Consider the following 17,855-nt stretch of genomic DNA (forward strand, 5'->3'; position numbering starts at 1 on the left):
GTGGCTGGATCGGTCCGTTTTGGGGATGAGGGTTGGTCGTCTCTGTGTCTTACTTGGAAAGTAGGGAAACTTCAGGAAGACTAAACTTTTTCATCTTTTTTGAAGACTCGGAGGTTTGGATCTGTAAGATTAAAGATGCCTGCTCGGAAGCTGGAGCTTCCTCAGGGCGTCCCGACCCTCCTCCTGCCTGTGGAGGGGGGACCCCGCAGCCCCCCTCCCAGGGGCTGTGCCTTGGGCCACTGAGGCCTTGTCACACCTTTCTTCAGCCCATTTCACAGATGGGGAAATGGAGGCTTAGAGAAGTCTAGCCATATCCCCGAGGCCGCACAGCTGCAGTGTGACTAAGCCATGATCGGCACCCAGGGCTGGCTGTCATCTTGCTGTCATCGGGGTCCCAGGCACTCTCACCTCAGAGCTGCTGAGTGTGTGGAATGATCTCATACGAGTGACGTGTGAGAGCATCCTGAGGTCCTCAGGGTTGGGTGAGATGTGGACCTGTCGAGGCACCAGGCCCAGGTCTATCAGCTGGTAGGTTGGGAAGTCGGACAGCCGTTGGAGCACTGACCCAGTCTTGCGTGGCGGGGTGCTGGACTGGCTGCGGGGAGGGGGGGGGCGTGTAATCACTTCCATTTCAGAGATGAGGAGGCTGAGGTTCAGAAAGGCTTTGGGGAGCCCAAATTCTGGCCCAGGGTCACTGAGTCAGCCCCTGACCAGTCCTATAGCTGCTTCTGAGGTCACACAAGGTCACTCACCTCTCCTTGGGGCCGTGACGGTGGTGGGGACCCGCAGCCATGTGCGGGCTCAGGACCACGGCCGGGCTGAGCATGGCCAGCAGCTGCCGCAGAATCTCCTTGCAGTGCATCTGGAACACTATTTCGTAGTTGCCGTCCTCTTCCTCTGGTTGCAGATGCTGGTCGGGGTGGGGTGGGCCCCTGGATCAGGCCCATAGTGGCCCCAACACCCACCTCTGGGAAACTCCAACCCCAGTGCCTGTTTTAAAGTGTTCCCTGGCTGTGGTGGGATACCCATTCTCCAAATGGGGAGACTGAGGCCCAAGGCCTTCCAGGGCCTCAGAGGACTCCATCCAGTTTCTTTGAGACCTTGAAGGGATCTTTGAATTGCAGACTCAGAAAAGGCCAGACTTGCCAGGAGTCTCTCAGGGAAAAGTGGGGCATCTGGCCCTGGCGTGGCTTTCTCCACGGGCCCAGTTATCTCGGAGCAGTTTCTGTCCTTGGCCGACTCCCCCCACCCCACCCCCACTCTCACCCACGTCTTGTTCACCTGCATAACGTTATGTAGGAAGTGGGTGGCCTGGGCCAGGGCCATCCCCAGGCTTGCCCGCACCTTCTGCTCTTTGGCCAGCTCGTGCTGCAGCCGCTGCGCCTCGGTGTGCTGGTGCTCCAGCTGCTGGCACAGCTGGATTTTCTGGCTCCTGGTCGTGGGACCAGAGGAGTCAGCCACCTCCCTACTCCCGGGTGTGGGGCCCTGCCATTGCTCCTTAGCCCACAGGGCCCCTCCTCCAGCCCCGGGCCTCAGCCTGTTGGACAGGAAGCCTCGCGTCCCTTCTAGAGAGAGGAAGTCACTGGCCTGCGCCGTGTGGCCATACGGAGCCGGGCCCCACCTCAGTGTCTCCTTGTCCTTCTGCAGCTGCAGGACTTTCTGCTCCAGTTCGCGCAGCAGAAAGCGCAGCTGATTGGCCTCCGCTCTGTCCTCCTGCTGCTGGTGGTACTTCTCAGTCAGCATGAGGATGATCTGTGGGTGCGAGTGGATGGCCATACCCCGGACCCATAGCCAGCCCCACACCCCCAGTTCTAGACTCAGCCAGGGCTCACCCCATTGCACGGAGAGGTCACATCCCTGGAGAGCAGCTGGGCAGAGCCCCCAGCTCTCCGGGAGGGGGTTCCACTTCAACAAGTTATAGGGGCTTTAAACCAAATAAAGGAAAATGAGCTGGGGCCAGCACCGCGGAACCCCCACAAGCAGAGCCGGTCCTCGCAGCTGGCTCCCCGGGACTTGGCTCCAGGCCAGGTACACCCCTGCCAAGCATGTGTTTGCCCCCAGGGCAGGGCCCCTGGGATTCCCTCGGCTTTAGGTGCCGACACCGTGACGAGGGCTGGCAGGCACACCTTATGGTGGCTTCTGCTGTGCTTGGCCATGGCCTGCTTGGTGGTCTCCAGCAGCTCCAGCTCTTTGCACAGCTTGTCTTGGTTGCACTTGAGCTGGTCGTTCTCCCGCAGCAGCTGCATGCCATGCTGGGAGACCCTGGACAGCTGCAGGGTCACAGTGTTGTTCTCCAGGATGGCCTGCTTCGTTGTGTCCCACATCTGGCTAGTGGCCACCTTGTGGAAGTCCATGGCCACCTGGTTCACACGCTGAATGATCTCCTTCTTCACTCTACTCAGGATGGGTGGGGATGAAGGGGGTCAGGCAGAGTGGGCACAGACCTCAGGCGCCCCCTTCCTATGTGGAGGTGCCCCGAGTGCCTAGGGCCACCTCTCTGCTCGTCCCTCCAGGAGGGGGTGGGCTGTGGGCAGGAGGCTTCTCACTGTAGACCCTTTGTACCTTTTAAAAATATATGTATATTTTTTATTGATTTCAGAGAGGAAGGGAGAGGGAGAGAAACATCAATGATGAGAGAGAATCATTAATTGGCTGCCTCCTGCACACCCCCTATTGGGGGTTGAGCTCACAACCCAGGCATGTGCGTTTGACCGGAATCAAACCTGGGACCCTTCAGTCCACAGGCCGATGCTCTATCCACTGAGCCAAATCTGCTATGGCACCCTTTGTACCTTGAATTATGAACCAAATCAATGTATTACCTATGAAATAAATATGACTTGAGTCACAACACGTGGCAAAGGGAAGTTGAAGGGTTCTCCAGTGCCAGTGTGAGGGCGAGCTGGGGAGCTTGGTTATTTCCTCACACCCTCCATACACCTGCCAGGATCCCGAGGAGCGCAGGATGGGAGTCGATGAGCTAGCACAGTCTCCCCAATCAGAAGTGAGGCAAACAGGTCTGAGGACCCAGCTGCGCCTGCCCCACTGATAAAGGCTCCCAGCACCCGGCCTGCGCACCTGTCCCTGTCCAGCACCGACTTCTTCTCCAGGTTGTACATGTAGTCCTTGTATTCTTTCTCCTGCCTCTGCAGCTGGTCCTCCAGCAATGTGAACTTCTCCGTGAGCTCCTCTTTCTGCAGCCGGAACTCCTCCAGGGCTGCCAGCTTCCCCCCTGCCCCATCCCAGGACACAGGCCTGGTGAGGGGCCGCCTGGGAGGGCAGGTCCCAGGGGCAGCGAGGGAGCAATGCCCCTCCCTCCCCACTTCCTCTTGCCTGCCTTACGGTTCCTGATCCAGTAGAGCCAGACCCCTGCCCTACACCCAGTCCTGCCCATCTTTACTGCTTTAGTCTGGAACGCTCTCTCTTCCCCTCCACTAATCTTAGCAAGACTCGTTCAGCTTTCACCTCTGAGCAGCTGTGCTTGACACTCCTCCACTCCTGTCTCATGAAGGCAGTGGTGACAACAACCACTCAGTCTGAACACCTTCTCTGGGCCAGGCATTCATGCTGTCATTGAGCCTCAAAACAACCCTGGCCACCTGGGTGACCTTGGCCAAGACACTTCACCTTCTTAAGGTGCTCCCTTACCTACACATGGGGAGATAGCACTTCCTGCCTCAGGATTGCTGGGACATTCATTATGGAAGGCAATGAATGTGTAGGCAGCAGCACATAGCTGTTGTTATTCAAGGTAGACATATCCCCATTTCCCAGGTGGGCAAACAGGGTCAGAGAGAAGTGCTTGCCCAGGGCCATAGATAGTGGTAGAGCTAGGACTTGAGCCCCCAGAGCCAGAGTCTTGGATTCCCTGTCTCTGTGGCAGGTGCCCCCAGGCCCCCCTCACCAATGATGATGTTCTCCGTGGTGAGCTGGTCCTTGGTCTCCTGGAACTCATGGCGCACCTGGGCTAACTGGGCCTCAAAGGCGTCCTTCTCCATCTCCTTGGCCAGCTGCAGGCTTTGGAGCTGCTCGTTGAGGTCGGCGATCTCATCCACCCGCTGGTTGAGCGTGCGCTTGAGAAAGGCCACAATCTCCTTTTTATTGTTGGCCAGCTGCTCGTACTCCTGGCGGAACAGCTTCTCCTGCACGGCCAGCTCATCCCACTTGTGCTGGTACCTGAGGCGAGGGCGGGGCAGAGCTCCAGGGTCTGGGCATGCCAGGCCTCTGCAACTGGGCCAACCTCCTCAAGACCTTCCCACAGAGGGGCATTGGAGGTTCCTCATGGTCAGAATCCAGCCTCCTCTCCCCCTGACCTGCACTCATGGCCACAGCCAGTGTCTGCTCAGTGCATTACCTTCATCACATCATTAGAAAGTTCCATGAGGGCAGAGCCTTTCTCTCGTGTTCACAGCTGTGTCCCCAACACCTAGGACTGTGCCTGGCATATAGCAGATACTCTGTGTATTTGCTGAATTCTCACAACAGCCCATAAGGAAGTGGTACTATGATGATTATACCCATTTGACAGATGAGAAAACGGAGGCTCAGAGGGATAAAGAAACTCCTAGTAAGTGGCAAAACCAGAATTTGAACTCAAGTCAATCTGACCCCAAAGTCAAGGCTCAACCACAACACTTACTGCCGAAGTCGACCAGCTCTGTGCCCTCCCTAGCCTTTGCACCCGCTAGCTTCCTTACCTTCGTGCACTGAGCGTTACCTCCTCAGTGGAGCCTTCTTGGTTCTGAGCCATATTTGTGACCTTCTCTTTGGTGCCCTTTAGGAGGCTGGCCCTTGTCTCACTGGGCAGTCAAGACCTGATGTGTCTGTCTTCACCACCTGGCTGACCTCTGACCTCCTTCACCACTATATTCTTGGGGCCTGACAGAGGAGCTTAGCAAATAATAAGCACCCAATACTGTCTCCCAAATGCATTTCCCCCAAATACATTCGATCCAGTGTCTCAGCTTGAAGGAAGCTTGTGAATTTTTAAGAGTATCATCTGATTGATCTATTGGTTTCCAAGGGAATAATTGGTGAAATTATTTGGAAAGATGTTTTACTTCATAATTTACCCAGCTAACATCTTTTGAATGGCTACTGCATAAAGGGCCATGCAGGGTGCAGAACTGAATGACCTGTTTTGTGGAGCAAGGAAGCAGCCTGGTGTAGGGAAGTCGGGGGGCCAGAGCTCCCATTCTAGCACCTCTTCCTCCTGAAGGTGACTTGCCCTCCCTGAGCCTCAGACCCTCCAGCTGTGCAGTAGGGATGCCATGAAGACCTCTCATGGCCCTGTTTCAGGGACACAGTGAGCACCAGCACAGGACCCACCCGGCACACATGAAGGAGTCAACCAAAGGGTCTTTTAGGGGTGACCCTGAGACTGAGCCAGTGCATCATAACTGGGAGGACACTTGGTTTAAAAATAAGAAAAATGGCCAGATGAACATGTCTTGGAAGAGTTACACACACATACACACACACACACACACACACACACACACACACACACACACTTCCATCCCCAGCTGAGCCTGCACAGTGGGACCAGCCTCTATGTGCCCACCCACCGGGCCAGCCTGTCCTCCAGGTCTCGGATCTGGATGTGGTAGAACTCCCGTAACTCCTCGGCTAAAACCGTATCCATGACCACGTTGGGTTCCTTCTTGGCACTTTTCTTCTTCTTGGCCTCGAGCTCCTTGGCCCCCTTGTTTGCCTTCTTTTTGGGAGCCATGGCTGTTAACCACCACTACCTCAGGGCTCCTTTAAAAGACCAGGTGGTTGCTAAGGAAGTTGGTCTCATACATAGCAACAAACTGAAGGAATGAAACAAGGCTTAAAGGGGCCCTGCCCTATTTTGGGCAAGGCTGGCACTGGCAAACGGTCTCCACCTCCAAGGCTGACAGCACCTCCATAGAGGCTCGAGGTTGGGGTTTCCTAGGCCCTGGTGTCTCCAGACCAGGATGCCAGGCTCTCAGGGCACTCTTGGGCTCTGGGGAGACCCCTTCTCTCCCAAGTGGCAGTAAGTGATGTAGAAATATTACAGTAGTTCAGAGCCCTAGAAGTCACTACCCTGCCCCTTTGTGCTGATCAGAGGGGACATCTGCCCCAGAGCTCCCCAGGACCAGAAGAAGCCGGTCACCAGGCCCCCAGGCCAAGACACCCCTCCCCTGAGGCCTGAGACCAGCTTAATTCTTTGGTGATGCAGCTACATAGCAGAATCCTCCTCTTGGTTCACCCAGAGCAGGTGGGGAGGCAGCACGGTAAGGACAGGTATTTTAGTGAGCATCGACCTACGGAGTGGGAGGTCACGGTTCGATTCCGGTCAGGCCATGTGCCTGGGTTGTGGGCTCGATCCCCTGAGTGGGGCACAGGAGGCAGCTGATGAATGATTCTTTCTCATCATTGATGTTTCTCTCTCTCCCTCTCCCTTCCTTTCTGAAATACAAAAAAAAAAAAAAAAGTATATATTTTAAAAAAATAGGTGTTTTATATAGGAGGCTCCCATACCGGGGGTCCCAGGACATCCCTGTCCAGAGGCCAGCTCAGTTTCCACACGGCTCAGTGAAAATGCCCCATTTGTCCCGCGCTGACCTACTCTGGAGCTTTGCCTTGGGTGGCAGCGTCCTGGGGCTGGGGGAGGGGGAGGGGGAGCAGAGGGAGCAGTAGGTGTCCAGCTGGCGGATGCCCTGGCTGGCCCCTCATGCTCCATCTCCTCCCCTCTCCTGGAGACCATGCCTGTAGGCCTGTAGTATTCACCCAATGCTTGTGGCCCAGGCACTCCTGGGACAGGGGCGGGTCCTCTTCACCCCTGTTGTCCTAGGGCTTGGCACTTAGCAAGAGATGACACAGTCCATCCTGGCAGTCTGAAGGCTAGACAGGGTGAAACCCTATTACTTCAGCCTTAGGGGTTGGTTTGAGCGGTAGATCCTTGCAGTGGGTGCCAGGGGACAGGGAGGGTTCAGAAACAGGGAGGTGGGTGTTTACTTTTGGCAATGAGGCAGGTTGGAGCAGTGGTTGGTTAAAGGTGGGCTTGAGTTTGTCTGCCCTGGACTGCAAACAGGGCAATACAGGCCCAGAGGGGAGAGAGGCCTGACCCAGTGCCCAAAACTTGGGGCCAGCAGCGGGACTGGCCCTCCAGCCTAAAGCAATGGCCATCCTCCGGCTGGAGATCGCTGCCTCACTGACCTGGGAGGCTCCCCCACAGGAGCCTCGCCCAAGCAAAGGGTCCCCATGGAGCCTGAACCCCCAGCTGCCTTCTCCCTCCTCATGCCTCCCGGGTTGCTACCCTTTTACCGGAGGCCCATCTCGGGGTAGTTCTGAATCCCAGCCTGATGGGCTGCCTAGAGCCCACAGAAGGTATCAGCTCTTGGGCCTGTACTTCCTCCTGGGGGTCAGGGCCAGGTTTATAAATGCAGCTGCAGTCACACAGCAAGAGTGACCAGCTGGACTTTCTGGCCAGCCTTCTGGGTGGTGGGATTGGGAAGGGAATGCTGCAGGTTGAAGGTACCCCTTTCTGGAGTTTGCCTGCAGTCTCTCCAAAGCTCCCTATTCTGGGGCCACAGGTCCTCACCTTTCCCAGTGACACCATCTCATTGCTGCTGCTTAAACTGTGTCCACACTGGGGACTGGTGGTGGTGGGCGCAGAGCCTCCTGACTTCGTGATCTGAGTCTTCTGAGAGGAGCAGGTGCAGTGCACACAGCCCAGGAGGTGGCAGCATCAGTCCAGGGCAGTGGCCGGTGGGCTGGGGCACTGCCACCTCTCGAAGGCTCTGGAGGGAAGGAAGCCTAGGACCAATGGAGACAGGGCAGGCAGGCATCATTAAACATACCTGACATCTTGCCAACCTCTATGGAGCACATGACATAAGAGATTTGTTCATCCAGGGTATGTGTGTGTATGATACAGTACTACCGCCCACTAGTGTGAGCTCATGAGGACCCAGTCTGCCTTGTTTGTGGCTGCATTCCTAGAGCCTAGGATGGAAGTTGGCACATAGTAGGCACTCATAAACATCTGCTTACTGTCAGACCACACGTGGAGGGGATTCCCGAAGAGCATAGTAAGGAGCTCGATCCACCCTCCCTTCAGCAAGACAACAACTTAATTGAAGATTTAAAAACAAGAAAATTATTTAAAGTGTCTGAAAATTGTTCTAAGGGTGTATAGAAAATGGGAAAACATTCAAGAAAATCTGCCCACTGGTATTGCTCAGTGGTTGAGCGTCCACCTATGAACCAGAAGGTCATGGTTCAATTCCCAGTCAGGACACATGCCTGGGTTGTGGGCTCGATCCCCAGTTGGGGACATGCAGGAGGCAGCCAATTGATGATTCTCTCTCATCATTGATGTCTCTATCTCTATCTCCCTCTCCCTTCCTCTCTAAAATGAATAAAAATATATTTTTTTAAAATTTAAAAACAAAACAATAAAGAAAATCTAAGTTTCCACACAGGCAGTAGAATGAGAAAGTGTTGAAAGAAAAAAAACCGTCAACCAAGAATTCTATATCCAGCAAAACTATCCTTCCGCTCAGCATCACTCTTCCACAGGCATCACTCACAGGAGGGGACACAGTTCCTCATCAAGGTCATGTGGATTTGAGCCAAGCCTGCTTGATGCCAAGGTCTGTGCTCCTAGTCATTGCCATTCTGCCTCCCAGGAACAAAAGCCTGGTGTCACACCAACGTGGGTGTACAGGCACCTGAGCAGGGTCTGGCAGAGACCTCCAAAATGCAGGCTCTGAGATGGAGACATTCTAGACACAGAGAAATAGGGCGATGGAAGGACCATATTATCTACAGGTAGCTTGCTGTTGCTGCTAGGGGCCAAGACAAGCTTCACGGATTGTCCCCAAATGTGCACCAGCTACAGATCTTAATGTAAGTAACGGAGACCCGGATCCAGGAGACTCCTCTGCCATGGACCATTGCAGAAGCCTTTCTTTCCACTTTCCACAGTGAAACCAGCCCAGAGTCACCTTGGACACCATGAATGGGCGCCGAATTATTTATTTATTAGACTCAAGTACTTTAGTACAGAACAGTACAGAGATGATACATGTTTGTGCTTCGATACTTTCAAACACTGAAATTCTGATAATTTCAAGGTAAACAAGTTTCAAGACAGACTAGATTTTTAAAATATCCTTTTGATAAATTATTTTTCTATAAATAACAGAGAAAAGAAAACCAACATGTTCGACAAACAAAGTCCTGAAGCGTGAGCATTGGTCACGGGGAGGGGACAAAACAAGCAGTAACAGTAAGAAACCAACCAATGCAAGTACCTACAGTTCTGTCCTAAGGAAATAAGATATCGTAAGGGGCGAGGGGAGACAGACCTGAAAACTAATCTGAGTGCAAAGGGGAGAGAGGTTTCCAAGCTGTGAGGAGAGAACACCACAGGCATCTACCGGGCGGGCGAGGAACATGTTCTGAAAGGAGAGCGGGCGAGTTAAACTAGCACACACCACGTTTGCAACGACATCACGAGACAGTAATATACACGCGGTCTGCAGGAGTAAAAGGGTGGCGGGGGCTGGACAGGGGACATTTTTGTGACTTCCACTGTCATTATATTTCATGACAACAGCAGCAGAACAGTGTGCTCACTCCCGGAGAACGAGAACTGCTGAGTCTTGAGGATGACGAGACATCCTGCCTGCATTTGCTTCTTTAAGTTTCACCTTAGAGCTAAGTTTTATACAGCTAGGTTTTTATACAGGGAATAAAATGATCATTTTCTCTTACAAGCACAACAACATATGACCCTGCACTACAAAAAATAAGATATTAGGAAGTATCTTCCACTGAGGATCATCTGAGTGGGCAAAGGCTGGTATAAATCCATTGGGCTGATTCCGGCCATCGGACCTCTTAGGGGACGGGCCCTCTACAGGGAAGGCCCTCTGACAGCATCCTGCAGAGCCCACTCTGTCCTAGTCCATTCCTGACCCCTGAGCTCTCCCAGGCTGACCCCACTAAGAAAGAGTTTCTCTGATAAAAAGATCAGGCCTAACCCCTTCTCCCGGCGACCAGGGTCTCCAGGGGGAGCTTGCTCCTCACTGGTCTGGGCACAGTGACTTAGACCACAGAGCGACTTCCCTCAGGGTCACTGTGCTGTGGATGCAGCCAGGGAAGGCGCAGGGACAAGCTGAACACCAGCCCCACCCACAGCCACAGCCACAGCACTGGGGATATGGGCCACCGAGGAAAGCAAAGAGGTGGGTTCTGGCTCCAACCTCCGAGATGCCACCTGGCCCACACTGCCCAGCCTACCTGATGAGAGCAGGCACTGGGGCGGGGACCGGAGTGAAGAGGACAGAGCGAGCCTCAGTGTGAAATACTCCCGGAACAGACATCTGTGTCCCAATAAGAACAGAAACAACCCAAGACAGGTTTTTAAAAACACTCAAGCATCTGCCTTCCCATACTCAAGCAATCTGCACGTGTCGCACCAGGTTATGTACAAGGTCACGGAATCATAACTAATGGGGAGAAGGTGTCCATTCATTCTGAACAGTCCCAAAACTTCTCCAGCAGCGTGCCACTTACACACGAACCTCTCCTCTCAGGGCACATAGAGAAGATAGTCTTTTTAAAAAACACAATGCATTATTTTCTTTTGTTTCAAAGAGAAGAGGGCATCATTAAACACGAGAACGCAGCGGCAACAGCGCCGACTAGGGCGTGCAGAGCGGGGAGGCAGGGAGGGACAGAGGGTCAGCAAAGGAGCCACTGCGGGCAGCGGCAGGGCTGCAGAGCACGGGGGAGAGGGTTCGCTTTTTGGAGGGGCAGCTTATTGTTTTAAGTGCTTATTTCTTCATCTGTTTTATTCAGTTTCTTCAGCGTGTCCAGCAGTTTTTGTGGGGTGAGAATCTGCGTGGATCCTGAGGGAGGCAGAGAAGACAGTGAGCTCGCCGGCTCTAGTTCAGGACACTTTCTCCTTCCCTGCTCAGACCTGCACCCATTCCCCCGCCCCACCCCGGTGTGGTCAGTGGAGGCAGGGAGGGGGTTGGGGATTGGGCTTTGGGGCCTGGGAGACATTTGGGGACTGGGGATAAACAAAACATCCTCTGGCTCAGGCAGGGTCCCAGGCTGCACCGAGGAAGGAGCAGGCCTCTCCCTCAGGGCTCAGCGCCATCTGCAGGAGACGAGGCAGCTGCATTTTGAACTCAAGGTGAAGCAGGGAGAGGAATTCCAAACCACATGGCAGGGAAAGGTTGGGGATGGGCAGGGGCTGTGAGGGGCCTGTGTGTGGGAAGAACGGTGCCTGGGGGGGAGGCAGCCGGTGGGCAGGACACCCTGGGGGAACCACTGACCTCCGGGAGCAGATGGTTGGAACGGCCGTGGTGGGCGGGACCTCAGGTGTGAAAGGAGAGGGCGGGGACCTGAGGCCTTACCTTATGGAGACCGTGCATTGTAAGAGATTAGAAATGCTTGCAGAAATTTAAGCTAATGGAATCAGGTATAACTTCTACCACAAATAAATAAATAAATAAAAATAAATGAAGTCCTTTTTCATAAGGAGAGAGATCTAGTAAGTGCAGTGAAAAAAGATGCATGGATCGTGTGGTTTGGACATGGACATATCAAACAGAACAGAAGTGGCTGGTGTGTGAGCATGAGGCCTGCACGCATGCAGCAGGGGCCGTCAAAGAAAGATCCTGGTGGGAGAAGAACTGAACAAAAGAGACCCGTACTTGAAAATGTGCCTCCCTGGAGATGCGGGTGCACGCATGGCCTTCATGGGACGAGGGAACAGAAACCTCAGGATGCCAGGTTCCCACCCCGAGCGAGGGCAGGCAAAGAAGGCTTGGGCTGGCTTGCTGGGCGTGATCTCACACACCAGGGTCCCTGTGCCTTTGACCACTACTTGCTCAGCTGACCCGTGACTGCTGGAGCTGCAGGCCTTGGACCTTCCTGGTCAGTGCAAACCAGCAGCAAATGGTAAAGCCTTCCCTGGTGTGAGGGTTCCTCCCGACGTCCCATTCCCTGCAGTTCAAGTCCCAGGCGCCTGTCACAGCTCGGAGCAGCTACTGGCCACCGTGCTGAGTGATGCCCAGCAGCAGGCACCAGTCCCCAGCTCTAAAGCCGATGCATGAGCCTGCACACTGAGGCTCCTGCAAACGTGACAGAGGCTTCCGCAGCACGTCCCTGGGTGTTATGGTGCTCCTTTCCCCCAGAGTATACACTTCCGTGACTACCAGTCTTACTGCGAGTCCTAAAGAAAGCCAAAGACTCTACAAATGGGGAAGCAGGACTTAAATGTTAGAAGCTTTTAACAGTAAACCGTGTGAGAATGAGGGCTTTCCAATGTCAATCGACAAGGACTGTGGGTCTACACCCTGAAAGACAGCCTGGGCTCTGGGTGCAGGTTAGCTCAAGGGCATCCTAGGCTGAGACAACAGCAGCCCACGGGCCAGAGAAAACCATCCCTAACACCCTCCTCCAGGCCATCCACTGAGCTCCAGGAAATGAGGAGGCCGCCTCGAGTTAGAGGAAAAGTCGAGAGGAGGCCTCTGATCAGGTGCCCGTCCCAGTGCGCCCCCTGCCTTGCTTACTTGCTAATTCAGGATTTGGGGGAGGCCAAAAAGAGGTTGAGGACCCCATCACGCTCTAGAATTTTCTGATGTTATCCGATCACTGACCATCTGGTGTTCCCAGTCTTTGACTGAAAGAAGAAAACCCGGGACCACGAGGATTGGGCAACTAGAGAGGACGGCAGGACTCTGTGCCCGGCACGGTCCTGGGCCCTCACTCACTGGTCTCTTTAAAGGACCCGGAGCAGCTGAGTGCCCGTTCTTGCCACCCAATCAGCAGTATTGCCCTAATACTTGGTTAGGCTTTCCACCACCACCAATATTGCTAATTGAGCGGGGTGGGTTTAAACCACAATTTGCAAATGTTCTCACTTTGAACTCACAGGTAGCTGACCACATAGGCCCTCTAGAACAGCAAGCGGGTCCCCCTGCTCTGAGGGTCCCTCTTAGTCTACATAACTGGAAGGTTGAGAAATGTGAATGGGTCTCCAAGAGCAAAGTCATCCAAAAGGCCCAACGCTGTGGGCAGACAGAGGTCTGCTGGGACAAACCCTTCTTTGGCCGGCGGGTGCTCAGCTGGCTAGAGCATCGTTCTGACAGACAAGGTTACAGGTTCTATCCCCAGTAAGGGCACTTACAAGAATCAACTGATGGATGCATAAGTGCAGCAACAAATCCACATCTCTCTCAAAATCAATTAAAAAAACACATCTTGCAGTAAATGCCATCCACCCACCTGCCACCTGCACACAGAACTAGACGGCTCTGACTCTGATTACCAGCCTCCCAAGGTGCTGCTGAACAATGACTGTTCATTCAGCCCCCAGGTTTGGCTTTCCTCGGGAAGGCAGAATGGGGGGTGTTCAGGGCCATGGCCAGCCCCAGCGTCCTGGCTCACAGCCACCTGCTGTTTCTCACCTCACGCCTGCCCTGGGCAGCCAGCCGTCTGCCCAGGGTAGGAAAGAGGAGATAAATGGCCTGCCTTTAGAGCAAGTCCTTTAGGGATGAACATACTCCCTTCACATAAACCTTCAGGTTTCCTAGCCAAGGTGCTGATGGCATTGCCCTGAGGTCAACAGGGAGCCGAGAATGGGGAGGGCTGCATGGCTGGAGTCACCAATCTGAGGAGGAGCCTTGGGACCCTACGGTCCAGCCTCCCTGTGGTCCATACACTGTGGCCCAGGAAGTGGGAATGACCTGGCCACAGGTCCTCGGGGCAGAGCTGGGGCCTGAGTCCATGCCTCCCCACTGCTCAAGGTGACTCACATTCTGAGACTCACTGGGCCACAGCTCAGCCCAGGGGGCGGGCGCATTTTCAGGGCCCATGTCAATGGAGTGTATGAAGCCAGGGACACAAACTGTGGCCTCATCACAGAATGGGCAGCAGAGCTAAGGCCTGAGTAAGAAGACAGTGGCGTTCTGGATCAGTCTGCCATTTAAACGCATCCGAGGAGGGTCCCAGCCCGTATGGAGAATGGAAGGAGAGAGGAGGGAACGAGGACAAGAATAAGATCCGGATAATCTACCGAACAGACAGCGGTTCCTGGGTGACTGAGCAGGTGCAGTGCGGTGGGAGAGAGGTTTCTACCCAAAGGCTCTCAGCCCCGAGAGGTTCCGTAGGCGAGGAGGGTGACTACTCTGCTCTCGGAAGGGTCACAGGAGATTAAAATAAAAGCAATGACTGAAAGAGCAAATGGCTGATAAGTGCCGTTTCCCCAGAGGAACGTGAGACAGAGCTCTTCCCATGGCCGGCAGGAGTTCACCACGTACCTGGTGGCTGGTGACCCCAACTTGTTCCTCGGGATAAGTGCCTGTCCCAGGAAGGCGGCATTACATGTCTAACTACCACTGACTTGGAGTCTACTCGGACGCTCTCCGCAGAGCCTCGCCCACAATCGGGTACCCAGGGGTGTCCCTTGAAAGCCTGCTGGCCTCGTGCTCAGGTTCCCACACCTCGCCCCAACCTGGACAAGGTGCTCTCTTCCTGGTGCCCACAAACGCCCCCCTGAGCCACCAGGCTTGGGCGCGCCCCTCTGGCATCCCTCAACCCGTCTGGAGGGCTGTTCACACATTATTCTCATTCTCAGGTTAAAACCCTGGGGGCTGCCGCTGGGGGCTGAGCAGCAGGGGACCCAGGGCAGGAGAGAGCCCGCGGGCCGGCCTGGAGGCTCCGTGGCCAGTGTGTGAAGGCAGCATCGGACACATTTTCAATCGGTGTTAAGAACTGCAAGCATTTTCTTGTTAAAGGAAAATCAAATAAATAATAAACTAAAAAGAGAAAAAATAAAAAGAGTGACGGAATAATCAAAGAAAACCCTTCAGAGCGGAAGAGTTTCTTTTCTGTAATAAGCTGCTTTTACTTTGTTTCTTTGGCTCTCACTCCATTGTTGGAGCCTGATCCTCAAAAGATACCCTAGAGGACTCCCTGAAGTCGGGGTGTCTCAGGTCCATGAGAAATTTGGTGGGAGTAAGAATATGAGTAGAACCTGCGGGAGAACAGAGGCCAGCTGACTGCTTGAACAAAGGTACGGAACAGGAACATGCCAACTTAGGCCTACGTTTTATGCAGCCAGTGAGGTATGAGAAAGCAAGACACACACACGCACGCACACGCACACAGGCACACGCACGCACACAGGCACACGTACTGCGAGGATGGCTGGCATGCACAAAAGCAGGTGAGGCCACACAGCGGACGTCGGCTGTCTGAGCGAGGCCCCTCCACACATCTGTGGGCCACTTCATCTCCCCAGGTTATACCACCTCCCAACGGGGAACCTCAGGTCAGGGCCAAAGCTAAAGGTGGAGATTTGCCCCCAAGCCCGGCTATGACAGCTTCTGCCCAGGAAAACTGTGTTTGAGCTAAGAATTATCCAACACACGCATGCAACACGTATGCAAGCAGGGAGCAGAGAGCTTCATCGCGGGGGCCTACGTTACGAAAAGGAAGGAACAATACAGAGAGAAATGGCGACCAGATGGGGGAGCTCCAGGGAGCGGGGACGGGAAGAAGAATATCCAGTCTCCCCTCTGAATGTCCCTCTTGAGACACCAGGGACGACCACGTGATGGTGTGTAGAACCTGCTCCCCTGAGAGCCTGGGGGGCACTGTGACTCAGCCACTCCAAAGGGGAGGCGTGAAGCTGACACGTCTTGTCGAGGTAAGGGGAGAGGGCAGGACCCGGCCAGGTAGTATGTGCTGATAGCCTCTTGCCAATTACTGCCAAGAGGCATCCGGGCAAGTGCCACTCCATTTTGTTAAGGGAAAGGAGGGACTGAGGAAAACGTGGCGAAAGCAAGATTTTTCTCAGCTCCCTCTTTCTCTTTCAGCCTTAGAACTGTGGGCGTGCCTACACGCATGAAAAGGAGAAACCTCCCGCTGCACTGAGTCAGCTCCTGTGAGTTGCTTCCTTTCTTCTGGAAAACCATCAGGAAATTGCAGACAGGGTGTGAGAGACCGAGAAGTAGTAGGGCCGGAGGGGGACCCTGGGCAGAGGCCGGCACCCCTCGGGCAGTATCTGCTCACACGCGTGTCTGTCCATCTCCGACGGAGAGGTAAGGAGGGGTCAGAGTTTACCTTCCTTTCACTGAGCACCACGGTGTGAGGCCCAATGCCAGGACATGGACAATCCCTCCTCAGGCCTAGTTGGGACTGTAAGTGGGTGTTCTCAGCCTGTTTGGTTGGATAAGGAGATGGCGGCCTGGAGAGGTGGGGCGCGTGCCCAGGTGACCCACAGGCAGGGGCAGAGCAGAGAGTGGGCCTGGGCTGCTGGGGTGTCAGGCCCTCCCACCGCACGCAGACACGAGGAAGGAACCCTCGCCCCTTAGCTTCTGCCGACCAGGAACAGCTCTAGAGACGACGCTGGGCAGGGCAGCGGAGTCGAGGACAGAATGAAACACCAAAGCATGGAATGGAGCCCAGTGCGAGCAGCAGCCCCTCCCCCTGGGAAACACGCCCACTCACCTATCAGCACTTCCCACTTGCCGTTGGCCTGGGTCACCTCGTAGGCGCAGCGCATCTCGCTCAGGCTCACGCCTCCCAGGATGAAAATGATGAGGCGGGGACCACTGCGGTACTCGCCCGGGGCCTTGTTCTTATGCCAGTGCCCATAGCGGGCGCTGAGGGGGGCGGGGAGAGAGAGAGATTAATAATGTTCACCTGCACGTCATACCTGCGTTTACATGTTCGTTCTGTACACGGTGAGCTCAGAGAAGCTGCGCAGTGAGGGTTGTGAGTGAACCGCAGCGGGGCCGGGAGCAGACTCGCTACGAGCGCCCTGCTGCCACCTGCCAGCCTCTTAGAAACATGCAGGCGGCAGCCAGGTTCAGGTCGGCTTTACTGTTTGACACGTTAAGTTCAACAGCTCCTCCGCGTGCTGTTCGTCCAGGAGTCTACCCCCCGGGTACATGTTCCCGGGCTTGAACGGGCGCTCTGCTGGCGGCGAGCAGGAACAACAGAGTCGAAGGAACAACAAAGTGCAGATGCCGCACTGGGCCGGCCTCCCTGCGCCGAGAGGAAGGGCCTCGTGGGCGGGGGCGCGGTCAGGGCCGCCTGCACCGGGCTGCGATGAGCACAGCGAGGGGTTCTCAAGGCCATGCTGTCACAACAGGACTACCATGTAGCTGACATGCCACCAGAGCCAGTCCCCTCACTGCCGCCTGGCCTGCTCGGGGATTCTCACCTGACAGCGGTGGTGCTGAAGGAGGCAGAGGAGCGGGTAGAGATGTAAGGGTAGTGCTTGGTATCGAGCTTGTCCTCAATGGTGTCCTGGAAAGAAAAGAGACTGATGTTGCCCAGCCTGTGTGGCTCAGTGGTTGAGCGTCGACCCATAAACCAGGAGGTCATGGTTTGTTTCGGGTCAGGGCACGTGCCTGGGTTGTGGGTTCGATCCCCAGTGTGGGGTGTGCAGGAGGCAGCCAAGCAATGATTCTCTCTCATCATTGACGTTTCTATCTCTCTCCCTCTTCCTTCCTCTCTGAAATCAATACAAATATATAAAAAGAAAAGAGACCAATGTTAGGTCTGCCACCTGCTGGGAAAGGGCTGACGGAACCCAGGTGAGAATTGGAAGAACAAGTCACTTAGTGAAAACCATGCCAGGTTTGCAGCACCCAGACACCTCCCTGCTCCGCTGCTGCTGCTGCCGCGGCCGCTGCCCAGGGCAGTGCCCGGTGTGGAGAGGAGGCCCCAGAACCGCCGACATGCTGAGGTTAGTCTGTAGGTCTGCTCGTTAAGAGACATTTTTAAAACTTGCATTGATTTTTCTTGCAATTAATTCTTTTTTTCTCCCTCTTTTGCATTCTATGTGAGAC

At 54.7% G+C, this 17,855-nt stretch overlaps 2 protein-coding genes across 3 annotated transcripts in view; both read right to left on the bottom strand.

Annotated features, from left to right (window-relative positions):
• Nucleotides 1-32: 32 nt before the first annotated feature.
• Nucleotides 33-8,874, bottom strand: CFAP157 (cilia and flagella associated protein 157). Its single transcript, XM_079790812.1, is given in 8 exon segments — nucleotides 33-393; nucleotides 396-694; nucleotides 753-850; nucleotides 883-1,752; nucleotides 2,127-2,394; nucleotides 3,079-3,232; nucleotides 3,905-4,176; nucleotides 5,568-8,874. Coding segments are annotated over 8 exon segments (2,214 nt in total). The 5' UTR covers nucleotides 5,732-8,874; the 3' UTR covers nucleotides 33-304.
• Nucleotides 8,875-8,993: 119 nt separating this feature from the next.
• Nucleotides 8,994-17,855, bottom strand: part of STXBP1 (syntaxin binding protein 1) — a 48,361-nt gene continuing 39,499 nt past the window's right edge. The window contains exons 17-19 of one of the 2 annotated variants that reach the window (XM_079790622.1): nucleotides 17,225-17,310; nucleotides 16,507-16,661; nucleotides 8,994-10,889 (exon numbers count right to left, since the gene is read on the bottom strand). In XM_079790622.1, the coding sequence (XP_079646748.1) occupies nucleotides 10,807-10,889; nucleotides 16,507-16,661; nucleotides 17,225-17,310 (324 nt within the window). In that variant the 3' untranslated portion in view covers nucleotides 8,994-10,806. The other variant, XM_079790623.1, reaches the window with a different exon arrangement.

Source organism: Cnephaeus nilssonii (assembly GCF_951640355.1).
Source record: "Cnephaeus nilssonii genome assembly, chromosome: 14".
In the NCBI taxonomy this organism is placed as follows: Eukaryota; Metazoa; Chordata; class Mammalia; order Chiroptera; family Vespertilionidae; genus Cnephaeus; species Cnephaeus nilssonii.